Source organism: Lampris incognitus, chromosome 9 (assembly GCF_029633865.1).
Source record: "Lampris incognitus isolate fLamInc1 chromosome 9, fLamInc1.hap2, whole genome shotgun sequence".
Taxonomy (NCBI): domain Eukaryota; kingdom Metazoa; phylum Chordata; class Actinopteri; order Lampriformes; family Lampridae; genus Lampris; species Lampris incognitus.
Genome location: NC_079219.1, coordinates 48,820,170 through 48,838,460, shown reverse-complemented (window position 1 = coordinate 48,838,460; position 18,291 = coordinate 48,820,170). Strand labels below are relative to the sequence as shown.

General features: G+C 42.6%; 1 protein-coding gene across 1 annotated transcript in view; it reads right to left on the bottom strand.

Annotated features, from left to right (window-relative positions):
- syngap1b (synaptic Ras GTPase activating protein 1b) overlaps positions 1 to 18,291 on the bottom strand; it is a gene marked incomplete at its 3' end in the record, with an annotated part of 199,681 nt that overhangs the window by 33,167 nt on the left and 148,223 nt on the right. The window contains exons 11-19 of the mRNA XM_056286999.1: positions 14,701 to 14,937; positions 13,621 to 13,822; positions 12,795 to 13,006; positions 12,164 to 12,374; positions 11,186 to 11,782; positions 10,471 to 10,908; positions 8,253 to 8,426; positions 7,410 to 7,621; positions 1,701 to 1,773 (exon numbers count right to left, since the gene is read on the bottom strand). Of these exons, the coding sequence (XP_056142974.1) occupies positions 1,701 to 1,773; positions 7,410 to 7,621; positions 8,253 to 8,426; positions 10,471 to 10,908; positions 11,186 to 11,782; positions 12,164 to 12,374; positions 12,795 to 13,006; positions 13,621 to 13,822; positions 14,701 to 14,937 (2,356 nt within the window). The remainder of the gene's footprint in view (positions 1 to 1,700; positions 1,774 to 7,409; positions 7,622 to 8,252; positions 8,427 to 10,470; positions 10,909 to 11,185; positions 11,783 to 12,163; positions 12,375 to 12,794; positions 13,007 to 13,620; positions 13,823 to 14,700; positions 14,938 to 18,291) is intronic.

The following is an 18,291-nucleotide window of genomic DNA, read 5'->3' as shown; positions in this document are numbered from 1 at the left end:
TATACACACACACACACACACACACACACACACATATATGAAACTTTCTTTTGTAAATGCGAACTTGTGCTTGTGTCATTGTACAATGAGGACACAAGTACAGACAAGTACACCTGCTGAACAATACCCATCAAGTTCCGTCCGAGTGTTTCATGTTAAGTGTCCTTCGCAAACAATTCCAATATGTTGTATTTTGCAGCATAAAGGCTGCAAAGGCTGTGCAAATGTTGTGGGGTTGATGCATGTGCTGTCTTCATTTGCTTGTGTTCTGAAGTTGCAATGTACATAATACTATGCCACCATTATGAATTTAACGATAATAAGTTAAAGCACAAAAGTTACCCGGTGCCTCTTTAAAGACAGCGTGAAATGGCATTCAAAGCATATTTTTCTTCTGTAATGTGGTGTATTTCCAAGTGAAATAGGATACTAGGGTGGGACACATCTCGGGGAGGGATGATGGGATTTATTCTTTTCGGATTTGAATGTATGCTAGAAAAACATTTATGATGTAATTGGTTGTAATGTTATTCACCTGCTGATCTTTGACTCAGTAAAGCAATCGTGAAAAACTGAATTTTGAGGAAGTTAAGGCAAATAAGATTTTCATGTAAAACAAGTAAAAACGAAAATTTTGTGATTTTCTTTTGCTGCAAGCTGTTGAATAGGCGCACCATAACAAAATCAGCTAGCAAATGGGCTAACAAGATAAAGTCAGTTGTCATTTCACATCGTCTTTAAGTAAGAGCCCATCCTTAGACCAGTCTCTGCTATAAAGCTCTAGGACTACTAGATAAATATAGAAATATACAGCAATGATAATTTAGCATTAAGTTAAATCGGTTCTAGAGCCACGTGATGATATAGGAAAAGGTGTGGAAACAGACTGAGCTGTTGGTTGACAACATGGTCAAGTGTCTGTGAATTCGTGAGTATAAATAACTGAGGAAAATGAGGGGCAGCTTTTCTTTGAGACATGTATTGGCCACAGTAAACATTTCTTCACTCTCTTTGGCTCTGAATCTCTCCACACACACACACACACACACACACACACACACACACACACACACACACACACACACACACACACACACACACACACACACACACACACACACATGTTGCTTGCTGTTTGGCTCATGCTCAAAGGCGGGCTCTTCCAATTTGACGGGAGGATAAAGGAACCAGGGAGTTGAGAGCATGAAATGAAATGCATTGTGGGAAGCTTCCAGAAACACAGCACCACAACGCAGCATATGGCCTGAATGTACATCTGGTACATTGCATGTAGGAAGCAGGTTTCAAAAGTTGACCTGACATGCTCAGCGGAAACAGTAGCACATTTGTGTCAGTAGTGTTACAGAGCCAGACGTGGTCACAACCCAGGTAGAGTCAAGACGTGTCAACAGCTTGAATCACGGAATGAAAAACAAAACTCTGATCTGTGAAGCACCCAATCATGTTGGCAGACAGATGGCAGTCAAAGTCAAACACAGGGACAGTTCAGGGACAGGCCAAGACAAACTGAAACTGAGGGACCACATACACAGAGACCAGACCCAATAGTAGTGACAACGATGGAACTTAAACCATTTTTATAAAAATAATAACAAGGGGGAGGAAAAAGCACAGACCACCGTACAGGCTCGACGAGGGAGAGAGAAACAGAGCGATAGAGAGATAGAGGCCTCACAGACCTGATCAGCGAACATTCTGGTTTTTGGCTCGATGATGGCTCCTCCTCTTATCTCATCCTCCACAGCCATGAGTCTTGGAAAAGAGAGAGAGAGACGGAGAGAGAGAGAGAGAGAGAGAGAGAGCGGGAAAGAAGGAAAGGGGATGGAAGAGAGGGAGAAAGACAGACATTGTGAGTTAAATAGATACTTTGCATGGCGGAAGCTTTTGGAAGTCAACCATGTAAACAACCATCTGCACTCCAATATCATCTCCAGAAAAAAGAAAAAAGAAAGAAAAGAAAGAAAAAACACCACCGGAAGACGACAACAGGATGTCAGTTACCTTTCTCACATGTATCTCATATCTGAATCCCTGCCGGGCAGCCTGCTCACTCATGCCAATACGGACACTCGGCACCAGAAACTCAAGCCGCGCTTTCAGAGGCACTTCAGAGGGGCAGTTTCCACCAGTGATGCCCGCTCTTTATTTTTGCCAACCCGGGGTTCTTTGTGGTATTTCTGTCCGGTTCATCTCGTTTTCAAATGGTTGTCACAGTGCAACCGGGGCCAAATTCCGTCAAGGTTGCCACGCAAACTCAATGATGTGACGGGTGACGGCTCATCCCAGGGGAATCGCAGCATGCATGCTGCGCGTGCACGCTGCAGCCCCGACTGTAAATCCGTCTGATTACACGTTCAATGGCTTGGTTTGTATGAGCAGGCTTATGGCCTGAGTATTTGCAAGCTGCCAGTTAGAGCGGTTGCGCCGCAGTATTATGTGTAATGTCAGGGAGCGGCTGACCTATTGACCTATCATACGTTCGGGGTCATTCAGGGACCTTACTCACAATAATTAACTCTGCAGTACCACAAGAACATTAACCTCATTTTACTGCACATATCTGTGAGCTTCATGGCAAAGATCAGGTTACTGTCTATGAAAAAGCTGCTGTTCTCACATGATCTCTACTGAATTTGGCGTTGCAAATTTCAGTGCAATTTTATTTCCTTAAAACACCCATCTGTCTGTGTTGACAGGGTTTACAATTAATGTCCTATAGGAACAAGACCACTGCTGATGAAGTGTCTGCTGGGAAGCAATGGTTGACATTTACAAAGAGTTGTTGTAAAACTGTGTCCCAAGGTACATACATGGACAACGGGACCAGAAAGGTTGGTACTGTTATGAGTGGTGAGGAAATTAAAACAAATATCTGGAAGGGAGGTACTTTGAATCCTTCTTTTATGCATGTATGACTTCTAGTGCATTTACCAAAGAACTAGAGGTCATACATTTGACTTTAAAGGGGGCATTGTAAATCAACCCAAACTGTGTTTTATGAACTATTCTCACTATTTCTTCACTGCAGGCCGCTCTCAGCACATTCATATGTCTTTACACACAACACAAGGAAGCCTATCTGATACGCAACGCCAGTAAAGAATGAAAATCCACAGGCGAAGTTTCAAACAGAAGCGTTTGGATGTTTTATTCCATAAATAATATACAGTGTTAAGTTAGTTTACAAAAGAATAAACTGGGGAAAAGAATCAATCATAAGCAATGACAGAGATATTGGCACTGTCTATAAAACAATGGAATGTAACATGGTTATACAGCATTTTAAGTTTTGAACATGACTTCAGAAGGCAGACAATGACTCAGGTGGGTGATGTTTCCCCCCCACCAAAAAAAAAAAGAGTTTCCATTTACGCTTCAAGTAGTATACTTATGAGGTTGAGTCTTACATGCAATCAAGATGTGGGTTTCTATCAACTTGAGGTCATGGTGTCTCAGTATTTTGCTACAGAGTAAGAAGGCAAGAGACAAGAGGTTTCAAAGAACGATGTTAATTCAATTATATGTAAAAAGTGGACCTGATCAAACAGGAGCTGCAAACAGTTGCTGCAGTTTTAGCCGACTCTGCACAATGAAGTGTGAGGTTCACAGCCTGGGAAAAGACACGAGCACCAGAAAATTTAAACCCAATCTCTGAGAGTTATCCGCAGCTGCTATTTGACTCAGGTCAGTGTCAAAGTAGATAATGTCCCCTCGCACGGCTGCTGTTAGACACGAGTCAGTCCAGTTATAATCACACTTGCATCAAGTCACAAACTCATCACCACCAACAATGTATTTGCAAAGGTTTAACATGTTTTTCAAAGCAATACAATCTATACAGCCTATGAGGAAATGCTTGCTACAAAAAGAGAGATGAACATACCGAAAACAAAATATTAGCCGGAGAATAGTTTTGCCCCCCCCCCCAAAAAAAATTAAATAATATCGTAAGTGAATAAATTGTTTGACGTTACTGTGGAACTGTCTTTCATAACACTACTGACCACCATGTCACTGAAACACCAGCAATGACGGGCTGAAGATCACAACTGAAACCGAGCACATACAGCAAAATCATACAGATCGCTTTTATGAATAGAGTCAATAGCCATTGCAACCTTTCATTTAAATGCAGATAAATTCACAAACACTATACAGATATGCCAAATCTTGTCTGAACTTAGAAACCAACTCTGCAGAACACACTGTTATTTTGTCTCTGTTATGGTGTTGTGCATTTTACAGTATTCAAGGTCGTGTGTGTGTGTGTGTGTGTATATATATATATATGTATATATATATATAGAGTGCTGTTTCAGTTGGATTTGTAAAATTGTTGGCACCTGGAATAAATTTTCATAGGCAGAAAGTAACTCATGTATTTCTGTATGTGCACACATTGCATACATAATATATATCGCACCTGGAAATATGAATGTGCCAATGCACACAGTAGATCTAGGTACGTGTTTATGCACCTAATCTAAATCTATCCATTATTGCACATCTCCTTCCGTAAAGTTAGATATTGCAAGGTTAACATTTTATAATTTTAGCAATACAGTATTTCTATATATAATATTTATATATGTCATTATCATTATGGCTCTTACATCACCGACTTCAATATAGGCTATAGACAACAGTTAAAAATATTTGATATGACCTGTACAGTTAGAATGTAGATTTCCTCTAGAGAAACATGACTGCAAACTCACTGCAGTTCTCCAAGAACCAAGAATATTCTGTTGGTCAGTTTGCAGTTAACGCCCCATGGGAGATATTTTTCATTGGTAAAATGCTGTCAGAAAACTTCCACAGACAAAAATAGGACAGCTATAGATAAATAATTTGATTATTACTTCAAAGAAAAATAATATATAAATGCTGATTAATGTAAGTGCTCTAAGTAAGTGTCCCAGTGGATTAAATGTAGCTTCATCTAAAAATCTACACTCGGCTTTGGTTTAAATTAAGTTGTGATAAGTGTTCCTTGTTTCGTCTGGCCTGATGACAGCCATTAGGTTTACCCAAGATTTGCCATTGTCCACAGAACTTTAAGGCTTTTTGTTAGAATGCTTTGTGAAGTTTTCATTCTGGAAAATAATTTTAACTGCTGTGTTAAAATGACATTCTCTGTCAATGTTTTTCAATGGACTCTTATTTGTTCAATGGATTGAATGATGAAATATTGATTTCCCCCCCCCCCAACTGTGCTCAATAATGTAAACCATAGAACTTTATCTTCCACAACTCAAAGTCCCATTGGCATCGACATATTTCTGAACATCAAGTTAAAAAAAGTTATGTAATCAATCATCCAGGATGCACTCTGCATTGGTCCACAGGGGTATGACCACACCTGTCACTTCGATAGGAGTGTGGAGACTTAAATGAAATTAGAATAAATAAGACGGTATTTCAGTGTTCCAAAAACTCAATTTCTTTGCTTTGCTTCCATGCATGGTATGATTTGATTACATCCAGACTAGATCATATTCTGATTACACTGCAGGCCTGACCACTGTGACCTGTTGTCTAGTCCACTGGGCCTGACTGGGGAGCATCCTCCAAACCTCGAGACTGGTTAGCTAAGTCACAGAAATGATAAATAAAACCACCCTCTAGAAACTGAAGCGTGAATGTCTCTCGCTCTTCACGCTGTTTATTTGCGGTAAGTTTACCTGTTGTTAATTGCCAGTCAATATTCCAGTGGAGCAATCACTATTGGAATAGCATTAAGTGTTCAGATGTCTTAAGTTTTATTTATTGAAATAAGCTATTTGCACTTTCTTTTACAGTTATAAATATACATCATTTGTTGACTGATTCAAGTTTTGTCTGCAGCTCAGGCTCCACAACAGCACTGTCTGTATAAAGGAAAGAGGTGCTGATCCTCATGTTCATTTTTTTTCCCAGAAAGATATATGAGAAGTCCTTCAGTGCATACACTTGTACTTGACCACTTTGACTTTAAAATGGAAGATCTTATGTTATGACTTATTCCTCCATCGTCCTGCGGCAGAAGATCCCAAACTTTGCTTCCAAGCCTGCACTGTGATGCTCAGAAAGTGCAGTTTAGTCATGTTATTTCTTATATTACAGCATTCCAAACTTTCAATCCTCTTGAGTTTTTTATAATTTAATCTTGTGGAAGGTTCAGGCAATCATTGAGCTAATAAGGATAGTCGTGAACTATCCAGACATCTGGTTAAAAAGCAACTAGTATGCCTACTTGTTCATAGAAAATTGCCACTGAGAAGTACAGCAGCAGGAGGGAGTATAGAAAGGTGTTTGGGTGATTTGCGATGGTTTCCCATAAAAAGACAACCAGGACTTCCTCTGTCTTCATTCCATTTCTTCTTTCCTGGAGTGAATTAGAAGTGGCAATGTTCTTTGTCACATATATCTACCCTGCAGTTGCAGACGACAGACTAAAGGAAGTGAACAAGAAAATATTTGACTGTTTTCCCATTAACTGAGCTCTCCTGAAATAGAGGAATACTGCAGATGTTCAAAGATAGAGAGTAAAAACATTCAGGGAACTTTTTATCCTTGAGAAAGAGCAAACAATTGGCTGTGGTCCCTGTATACCACTGAGATAAAATCAATATTGCGCTCCTTTTTCCCCCATCAGCGACTTAATTTTGCAGTTGATCAATAAAGATAAAGGAGTTCACTTAAAAACTGTCTCGTCGCGTTTTCACACAAACCAGCTAGAGTCAACTGGAGTTCTCCAAGGTCATCCAAATATAACTCACAAGAAACTAACGGTCCCTATGACGAGATAATGACGTTAGCTTTGCAACAAGAGTATAGAGGACAACCCTGTCATGCTAGTACTTTACAACACTGACTGTGCAGAAGTTTACTGAAAAGAACTAACCAGTGTAGAAAAATGCCCTATTTGTCAAATAAGATCATGTATAGATCTTCTTCCTTTAAGAAGGTCTTTCTTAAGTCCGTCCTTCATTACATCTGTTCTTCTTATCTATTCTTATTCTTATTTGGCTGTTGATATGTGTCTCCCTCTCTTTCTCAGAGAACTTGGACTGTGTCAAAAGAGTCAAGCTGACCTCTTACGCTTCTTTTTTATCAAACACAGTAGAGTTCTGTTCCTAAATGCCAAATGTCCATTTGGCAAAATTGAAGATACAACCGCGAGTTCAGAGTTAAATGTTCTAAAACCCACTAAAATATGAGGAACCCGGTGAGATTAAGAGCGATTATGACTATTTTTACAACCACTACCACAATTTGGATTATATTGGATTATTGGATTAATTCAGATAATAATGACAGAAAATGTGGCTGGCCATGGTGCTGCATAATGAAAAGATATGACAGTTCAGCTATCTTCCTCCGTCCCAGCAACGACCTCCATTTACCTGCTAATTATTCCTTTAATTTGGGAGTCTTTCTCCAGTTGCTGTTGCCGTAGTCTCCTCTCGCTGTCCTCCAGCCGGTTCTGGTACTGCAGCAGGATCTTATTTGTTTGCTGCTCCTGCGTCAGGAGCCTCCTCTCGTACTCCTCCAGTTTTTTGTGGGACATCATCAGGCGCTCTTTAAGGGAGTGGATCTCCTCCTCATACTCCCGGACCTGCAACAGAGAAACAGTCAGACAGACAGACAGAATGAAGCAGAGGTGAATGTTATTGGGCCAGTATTCAGATACTGCAACACAATGTTTCTCAATCAGGTCCTCAGGTGCCATGAGTACTGCATAGAAAACCAGCAGAACTGGTGGTACCTGAGGACCCTATTGAACACCGCTGTACAAACACGTCAAAATGGCTGCTGCTTCAGAGAGTCTTAGTGACTTCTGCTCAGAGTACAACCATGCTAAATGCATCGTTTTCTCGCTGTTTTGGCCTTCCATCCACACTAAGCTGGCGTTTTTGGTTACCGAAGGCGTAACTTTTTGAAAGTGGACAAAATTGAAAAAGCCAGGCTCACACTGTAATGTGGATGTGGAAAATGAAGCCTTTCAAAAATACGACTGTCATGTGACCCAAGGTAAATCTGCTGGTCAAGTTGCATGCACATGCCCAAAAGACCGCACTTAAGTGTTTTTCTATTGCTTTAACATTTCAGTGTGGATGGAAACAACTTTTTTGCATTTCTAAGAATTAGCACTGACATAGTCTCAGTGGCCTCAACAGACGTACCTTGATTTTCTTCAACATTAGTGTTACATATTAAAAGGATGAGAACTGAAGAGGGATACCTACCCTATCCATGCGTGATTCATCCATACTCTTAGAGTACTCCTTGAGTTTGAATTCTTCACGGTCGATGCGGGAACTCTCAATGTCAGCAGAGAGGTGAGGCATGTTGGAGACCCAGGCGACTGTTCGCTCATTGGCGGGTGTCGGGGGATTGAGGGTAGAGGGAGACTGAGAACCCTGAGAGACAAAAAAAAAAAAAGCCGGCGCATTAAAAGTGAGAACATGACTTTCGAAGCAGATTAAAGTACTTTTCATTTCACAAGCCATTTGGAGGAGCATTTTGTCCCAATCACCAATCACCTTCTCGTTTCATGAGTTCAAACATTTTACAGTTTTTACCCAGTGGGGGCTCTTAATCCTGTCCTGATAGCTGCTCCACCCTCCCTGCTGATCCAGGGAGGGCGGCAGACTACCACATGCCTCCTCCGATACATGTGGAGTCACCAGCCGCTTCTTTTCACCTGACAGTGAGGAGTTTCACCAAGGGGACGTAGCGCGTGGGAAGATCACACTATTCCCCCCAGTCCCCCCCCCAAACAGGCACCCCGACCAACCAGAGGAGGCGCTAGTGCGGCGACCAGGACACGTACCCACATCTGGCTCCCCACCTGAAGACACATCCAATTGTGTCTGCAGGGACACCCGACCAAGCTGGAGGTAACACAGGGATTCGAACTGGCGATCCCCATGTTGGTAGGCAATGGAATAGACTGTTACGCTATCCAGACGTCCATAGAAGGTAGAATTTAACAATAATTCATACTTTATAAAGGGTCTGTAAGGGTTTGCTAATTGTTTATTAAAGTTAATAACTTCATGTAATTCATGTGTTATGAATCAGTTATAAGATGTTATAATACATTCATAAAAAGACTAGGTTGCCAGGCTGGGAGCTCAGGGGAGAGTCTCCATAGACTTTTATAAAACACCTGATTAGACAAAGATAGTGAGAATTGGCAGTCATCACTGGTTAAATATTTTCTGAGAGAATGTCTATGGAGAAGCTCCCAATTATGACAACCAAAAGTCTGTTTAGTAATGCAGTAAGACTAGGGGTGTGATGATTCACCAGTTCAAACCGATATGCCGAGCTTAATGTGGCAGATACGGCTACATCAATTCAGACAGCTTGTATCGGACAAAAGCTGGGAGGGAATCACAGAACAATCAATGCGGACTTCAGTGAATTTGTTAAGTCCAGTATTGACATGTGTATGTTTTATTTTCTAGCATCTAATATTTGCCATTTCAGCTCCTTTTACATTGTGAGTTTCTCTGGTATTCTCAAAAGTTATCCCTCAGCATGTTTCTATTTGTTCCTCTCATTGACCAATAATGCAATACCAAACACTTATAGATCACAAGTGTGGGCTAACTTTGGATTTTACAAGAGTTGCACTAATATTTCATGTTTTTCGACCAACAACTGAGATTCCAGATCAGATGTTAACACCATGCTTCTCTCAATCTCCCATTACTGGATTGAGTAGCTGTATTATCTATTAGGATTCCCTCTTAAAACCAGTCACAAATTAGTAGAATTCAAATTGACCTGTTTGCACTATGACATCGCTTTTGTATTGAATCACATCACATCACACTGCATTATATCGTATCAAGAAAGGGCTGAATTGAATCATATCGACGTTTTGGTGGCTTAAGATCAATCTAGATGCATCTGATTATTGATCAAAAAACGAGAACGAATGGAATCTCTCTCAGTAGGTGAGATGCACACCCCTAGTTATGACAGCTTACATTGATAAATTAGTTTTTAATCATTAATAAAGTCATGAGCAACCGCTAGGGTTAATGTTAAAATGTTATACAAAGGGGCGCGGCAGCACCGTTACTTCATTGTGTAGTTTACATCTCTGACCACTAGGTGACAGGTGCAATACTGTAACAGGGCTGCCCAGAACAACAGCAGGCGTTGCCATTGCCAAACTAGCTACGGCTCTGATTATGCTGATTTTATCCATAGAGGTGTTTTATTTATGACATGCTTCTCCAATTTAGAAAAAAAAAACTGAAATCTACCACAGTGTTTATAATATCATAATACCACAATTGTATGGAAGGGTGATGTTTGCATCATGATACTAATGCTGCTGTCAAATTCTAGCCAATACACAGCTTTAGTAACCACCTGTAAACCCTTCATAAAGCATTTCTTATGTGGATGAGAACGTGGAAGAGGAATTTGTGTTTTTGAATTTACCTGTTTGCTCATGGTGGGTTTGAGCAGGTGCTGTTGCTGTTGAGGCTGCTGCTGAGGTGACTGCTGAGTGCTCTGACTGGTGGTTCCCTGTGGACTCTGGCTCTCCCTGACAGAACTCTGTTGGTGGGGCAAACCCGGGGCTGTGTTATCTTTGACGGACAGCTGCCGGGACCCTTGCTGCCTGCCGCCATAGCCCGACTCTGGTGACTGGAGGAGATTCCCACTCTGCGGCCTTGTTTTAGCCGGAGCAGCAGGTGCAGCGGCTGCACTAACTGATAGCTGGTGGGAGGTCTGTGATTTGACTCGTTGGGTGGGAGGTGGTGCAACAGAGCTCTGGCGTACCGGTTGGACTGTGGAAGGGGGCGTGGCCAGGGAGGAGTGGGAGGTTCCTGTCTGGGAGGTCATGCCCATCATTTGCTGTTGCTGTTGGAGGTTATCCTTAAGGAGCAAATAGGTGAAATATGCAGTTTATCTTTTTCATTCCTTGTTTCAAAACCTAAAACATTGACCGTAGCTTATCAAGTTTATGGTTTATCAATGTAAAGTATTACTTCACCAATAAGCTATCTTAGAATGGAAACTAAATATTTTCATAATGGGGTTTGAGGTGTCAGTAACTCAGATGATAGGCACAGCCAATAACTGCTTTAGTGGGAATGTGTTACTGATAGAAAATGGTTGATATGCCATGAGAATACAATGAGCAGAAATATACCTGCACATGCATGGACATCTGTCTCCGTCCATAGTCAGCCCTGCTGTATTCATCACTGTAGCTGTGCGAGTGGATGATGCTGGGTTGTCCCAGGTGACTGTCCCTGGTCCTAAGTGTGGACAGGTCCTCACTTCGGGAAAATCCGCCGTGGGCAAACTGGGGAATGTAGGTCTGGTGCGAAGGCTCAGGTTCCGGGGCAAGAAGCAGGGGTGGTGGAGGTTGAGCCCGGCTGTGCTGTTGGTGGAGCTGTTGGTGCTGCTGTGGGCCGTCAGCGGTGGCCAGATGGAAGAGGGGGTTCTGGAACGAGAGTGGGTAGCGCATGGCGGCGGCCTGCTGTTGCTGCTGTTGGGACAGCGAGTCGGTGGTGGCACCCATCTGGCCGAGCTGGCCTATCCGGAGGCCACCAGACATGCTGGAGCCACCAGAGCCAGCTGACAGCCGCCCGCCTGCCCGCAGCTGGCTGCTCAGGCCCGACCCCAGGCCGCCACCGCCTCCGCTGCTCAGCCCGCCGAAGCTGCCCATGCCGGCAATGGAGGCCTGGGAGGAGTTGAGCATGTCCACCGACTGCAGGTTAGACACGCTGTTCATTCGGGAATCCTGGAGGTCCATCATAGATATGCTTTTATTGACACTGAGCACCTAGGTAATAAGGGATATAAAAGGCTGGTGCGCCCTCTGTTATTCTGTCATGTTACGTGGCCACGGATGACATAGGTAGAGGAGGTGTGGAGGAATTTGTTACCTAGAGCCCTGGATATCGGAAAGGCTCCAAGTATTTCCCTGGAAATACTGCTAGGACGAGTTTGGTGTTCAACAGGTTGAAAAAAAGAGGGTGTCATGATATGCTACAGTATTGTGTTCTTCAATGTTTAATGCTACTTACTAAGCGTGGGCAACCATGCAGATCATTTTGGCTAAGAGAGATACAAACTAACTGAACGGTGCAACTGTTCCTCCAGTCAGTGTAAAGGCACTCACCTTGGGGTCTGGCTCTGTGATGTCTGAGCTGCTTGTGCAGTAGGCTGGACTGGATCGGGCCAGGGGAGGGCGGGTCACATAAAAAACATCTTTGGAGGAGGCTCGATGGGGATGGTCACGATCCTGGAAACTCATCTGGGAGCGGGATGGCATGACCCCTCCACCGGATACTCCAGAAGTGGGAGAAGGCAAGCGAGTGATATCTATGGAACTGGAGAAAGCAGCCAAGGCATGGGAGAAGTTTTCAATGATGTAATTCAATTGACAAACAGTGACAATGATGTATCACTGTCATTATCTGTAAGGTTAAAACTATGCTTTTCAAACCAAGTGAAAAGTGCAATTACCCGAGATGCAATATCAAATTGTTGTCTGTTGATGTTGTAGTGAAATTGCTGTAGAGGTTATCTAATTCAAAAGTTATCAGATGGCAAAATGGCAGAAAAGCTTTAAATGCTAAGTGGAGCCATGACCACTTGTTCCCAACAGCAGAGTGGCCCATAAAGGAGGTTCAGAGTCCCAAACTGATTCTGATGGTATGTTTTTGTATTTCCAATTTAGTTTCTGTGTGATGTTTTTGTCTTGACCATGAAGTACTTATTATTATTACTGTTGTTGTTATTGTTATCACCTGTTGAGATCCCTCATCATAAGGTTCTGGAACTCGGAGGAGACACCCCTGTTGAAGCTTGGTCGGGACAGCAGCCGTTCTGTCTGTCTCTCCTGAACCCTTTCTGTCCTGTCTGTCTGATGGCTGGGCTGCCTTTGGAGGTGGGGGTTTCGCAAGGCCATGCTGATGTCATTCAAAAGGCGAGGCAAGGGCCCGAGTTTGATGATGGCATCCTGTGATGAGAGCAAAGAGAATATGGTTTTCATCCATTCTAAGAACCATTTGTTCCCTGAAACATGAGTCAACCCTAGCAAAAGCTGGTTGCAATCCCAAAAGTCAGTCCCCCCCCCCTAAAAAAAAAGTAAGACTGCTAGTGACAAAAGCAAAAGCAAGAGGAGAAACAAAGTTTGTTCATTTTAATGAGTTTGCTGACATCTACAGGTTCAAAACCATCTAAAGGTTAAAAACATGCCAGGCTGTTCGTGGTACTCTGTGATGTTAGCATAGCAGGACAAACACAGCTACAGCTAATAAAATTAATAATGGGTCTGTTGGGTGTCAGTGTGTCAAAGGACCAGCATTGACAGCACCATTGACAATTTTTAGTACTGGCTCTGTCTGTCTGTCAATACAATCACTTGCTTTCATTACTTGATTAAGATATACATCACACAGTACCATTAACTAAAGGGGGTAGAAAAGGGATGGCAATTTTACAATAGTTTGGTTTTTGTCAATTTGTTTAACAGGGAGGATGGAATCCCCCCTCAAATCGACCCCAGTGGACAATGGTTTAGGAGGATGCATACGTTCAGTGTGATGTCAGCCTGACAGTGCGTGATGATACCTTGCTGAGCTGGGCCATGACCTCCCAGAGGAGACTGTGTAGTATGGACAGCTCTCTGCCCAGGTCGATGTAGCCCTCAAAACCTCCGGCGTTGCTAACGCTGTCTAGGTTGGAGATCTCATACAGGAACTGCTGCATAGAGCCCCACTCCATCTCTAGGAACTCATTCATGAAGCACATGTACTCCTCTTTACTGCCAAACCTGCAGGTGGGAAGTAGATAGGATGAAATGAACAAAGCAGAATTAAAGAGAAAGAAAATGATAGAAGTATACATATACACTGAGAGACAACCGGACAAAAAGACAGAATATGAAAGCCATTTCTTTTTTTGTTTTGTTTGGATTTGTCCTCCTTTTTCTCCCCAATTCTGTCCAGCCAATTACCCCACTATTTCGAGCCGTCCTGGTCGTTACTTCGCCCCCTCTGCTGATCCGGGGGGGACTGCAGACTACCACATGCCTCCTCCAATACATGTGGAGTCACCAGCTGCTTCTTTTCACCTGACAGTGAGGGGTTTCGCCAGGGAGACGTAGCACATGGGAGGATCACGCTATTCCCCCCAGTCCCCCCCCCTCCCGAACAGGCGCCCTGACCAACCAAGCTGGAGGTAACACAGGGATTCGAACTGGCGATCCCCGTGTTGGTAGGCAACGGAATAGACCGCTATGCTACCCAGACACCCGAAAGCCATTTTTTTAGACAGTTGGTGTTAACGTAGCATGTGAGCTGAGTTTTAGCAGTGTGCTGCTGTACAAACAAGAAAATATAATATATAGAAGTACACTTATAAGTGTACTTGAAATATACTGTTGGGACTGAAATGTATCCATTGAGGTGACTTACATAAATACTAAAAGTGTGTTAAAAAGGTATTCAGCAAATCTGAAAAATAAAGTTTAAATATACCATTCTCAACTTTACATTTTGCAAATACAAAAAAAAGTACAATAACAGTGCTCTTGCTTATTTTTGGTTTGAAAGAGGTATACTAAAAGTGCAGAGAAGTAAACTTTTTTCGAAGGGACCAGAATGCCCAAAATTGATGAGAAAACTCAAAAAGTGTTGTGAACAAACTGACTTGGAGAAGTTGGCCAGGTTCTGCACCACTTTAGCAATGAGGGTGAGGGTGCGGGATGTCTGCTCGTCGGGGTATTCCTGGGTGAGGTTGAAGAGCGAGGGGGACATGACGGCAGGGCACAGGAAGCGTAAGAACAGGGAGCCGCTGATGAGGCGGTCGGCAATGTCCTCCCGGCCTCGCTCCGCACAGCGAACTCTCCAGGAGGCGAAGACTTCCTTCAGCTCCCGCGGGAACACACTGTTAGAGAGGATGAATGGACAGATGAGGAGGAACCAAACCTCTCTGGGATTGTTATGAGCAATTATGTTTATAAAAGGGGTAGACTATAGCCCACCAATGAGGGCCAATTTTCAGAAAAGTATTAATTTATGTATTTTCCTGTTGAAATGCACTATTCTCTTTAGCATAATTTTGATACTTTTCACTCTGAGGTGTACTATGGATTTATGTAATGCAGATTGTCAGCTGGCTAAACTACCAATACCCAACCCAATACACATTCTATGGTGATTAAACATCTAAAAGAGATCTAAATGGTATAGGCTTACAATGAGCTCAAGTTGGTTGAAAAGTGAAAGTCTAGTAAGGTGTCTAAATCTTAGCCTAAAGCACCAATACTAAAACAAAAGCAAATTATTATAACATATTGTATGGACTTGCATTGTGTCCTAAGTTGTTTCTGCAATACATGCTAATATCATAATCAAACAGTTTGGTGTAAAAGCGGGCTACATTTAGCCAGATATGTTCTGAGCTAGATAAGAATAAATGCATAGCCACCATGTTGATGTAAAGTCCACTTGTTCAGTGGGCATTGTCTGCAAACGAAAAGGTGGGTAAGCTGCATTTAGGTATGGTTAATCTCAACTGCACCACTGGTTATGAGGGAGTTTTGTCATTTACTGTGTGAGGCTTCATCTATGATCTCATGCGTCTTATGAATTGATGAAATGTCTGTGCTGGGAGCAGTTCTGGACTCTCTGGCAATGGTGTCAGAAAAGAAAATGCTGACCAAACTGTTGGCCATCATGAACAATGCGTCATACCCACTCAACAACACACTGATCAAACACAGGAGCACCTTCAGCAACAGACTCATCCCCCCAAGGTGCTTCACAGAACACCACAGGAGATCGTCCCTGCCAGCAGCCATAGAACTGCATAACTCCTCCCCATCCAGCCACAATACTGACCACAGCGTCCTAGGTGGACACTGAGGCAACAGCATAAACTTACATTTTTATATTGTAGCGACCAGGGAAGGTGGTTGCTGGACTGATGATGTCTATGCGCTGGGGAAGCGTAAGGAATTATGGGACTGTTACGTACATGTTCAGATCATTGTTTTATTAATGTCGTGTTCATGTTTTGATTATTGTTGTATTGTTTGTTTGGGGTTTGGACTTGGACTGGGTAGACGACTATTTTACTGACTGACTGCAGGACCATGACTAAGACTGATGTGTTCCAGAGTGACCGGGTTAAGGGAAGCCATTGTTCGACAACCATTGGGGAGGGGCAAAATAAAGGTGCACTCCCAGGGTCGTGTGGTATATGAGACAGGGGAGTTGCGATCAAAAGAAATCTCTTCCTCTCATTCTCCACGCAAACTCGCCACAATATTTTTCTTATTCAATACTGCATACTGTCACTCATTCTGTAATAATTTAATTCAAGGACATCCCATATATCCTAAAGAACACTTATTTATTATCTTATTATGTGTAACTTACATCTGTCGGATTGCTATTACATGCAATATACAATAACTGTGCAATAACTGGACATGAGGGCATGATGTTGCATCTTTTTCTCAATGTAAATCTGCTATATTTTAATTTTTATACCAACGCTCTTGAGATATACATATAGATGTGCTCAACAAATGAAGAGCGCATGAAACAAGCTTGTACTGCTATGTATTAAAAGTTTTGGTTCTCTACATCTATATTGACATACATACATACATATACAGTGCATCTGGAAAGTATTCACACCCCTTCATTTTCCCCACATTTTGTTATGTTACAGCCTTATTCCAAAATGGATTAAATTCCTTTTTTTTCTCATCAATCTACATACAATACTGCATAAGGACAAAGTGAAAAAGGTTTTGTAGAAATTTTTGCAAATTTATTAAAAATAAAAAAATGAAATATTGCATGTACATAAGTATTCACACCCTTTACTCAGTGCTTGGTTGAGGCACCCTTGGCAGCGATTACAGCCTCAAGTCTTCTTGGGTATGAAGCTACAAGCTTGGCACACCTATATTTGGGGTATTTCTCCCATTTTTCTTTGCAGATCCTCTCGAGCTCTATAAGGTTAGATGGGGAGCGTCACTGCACAGCTATTTTCAGGTCTTTCCAGAGATGTTCAATGGGGTTCAAGTCTGGGCTCTGGCTGGGTCACTCAAGGACACTCACAGACTTGTCCCGAAGCCACGCCTTCATTGTCTTGGCTGTGTGCTTAGGGTCGATGTCATGTTGAAAGGTAAACCTTCGCCCCAGTCTGAGGTCCTGAGCGCTCTGGAGCAGGTTTTCATCAAGGATCTCTCTGTACTTTGCTCCATTCATCTTTCCCTCGATCCTGACTAGTCTCCCAATTCCTGCCGCTGGAAAACATCCCCACAGCATGATGCTACCATCACCATGCTTCACTGTAGGGATGGTATTAGCAAGGTGATGAGAGGTGCCTGGTTTCCTCCAGACGTGACGTTTGGCATTCAGGCCAAAGAGTTCAATCTTGGTTTCATCAGACCAGAGAATCTCGTTTCTCATGGTCTGAGAGTCCTTTAGGTGCTTTCTGGCAAACTCCAAGTGGGCTGTCATGTGCCTTTTACTGAGCAGAGGCTTCCGTCTGGGCATTCTACCATAAAGGCCTGATTGGTGGAGTGCTGCAGAGATGGTTGTCCTTCTGGAAGGTTCTCCCATCTCCATAGAGGAATGCTGGAGCTCTGTCAGAGTGACCATCGGGTTCTTGGTCACCTCCCTGACCAAGGCCCTTCTCCCCCAATTGCTCAGTTCGGCTGGGCGGCCAGCTCTAGGAAGAGTCCTGGTGGATCCAAATGTCTTCCATTTACAAATGATGGAGACCACTGTGCTCTTTGGGACCTTCAAAGCTGTAGAAATTTTTTTGTACCCTTCCCCAGATCTGTGCCTCAATACAATCCCGTCTCGGAGGTCCACAGACAATTCCTTTGACTTCATGGCTTGGTTTCTGCTCTGACATGCACTGTCAACAGTGAGACCTTATTTAGACAGGTGTGTGCCTTACCAAATCATGTCCAATCAATTTAATTTACTACGGGTGGACTCCAATCAAGCTGTAGAAACATCTCAAGGATGATCAGTGGAAACAGGATAAACCTGAGCTCAATTTTGAGTGTCATAGCAAAGGGTGTGAATACTTATGTACATGCAATATTTCAGTTTTTTGTTTTTAATAAATTTGCAAAAATTTCTACAAAACCTTTTTCACTTTGTCATTATGGAGTATTGTGTGTAGATTGATGAGAAAAAAAATAATTTCATCCATTTTGGAATAAGGCTGAAACATAACAAAATGTGGGGAAAGTGAAGGGGTGTGAAT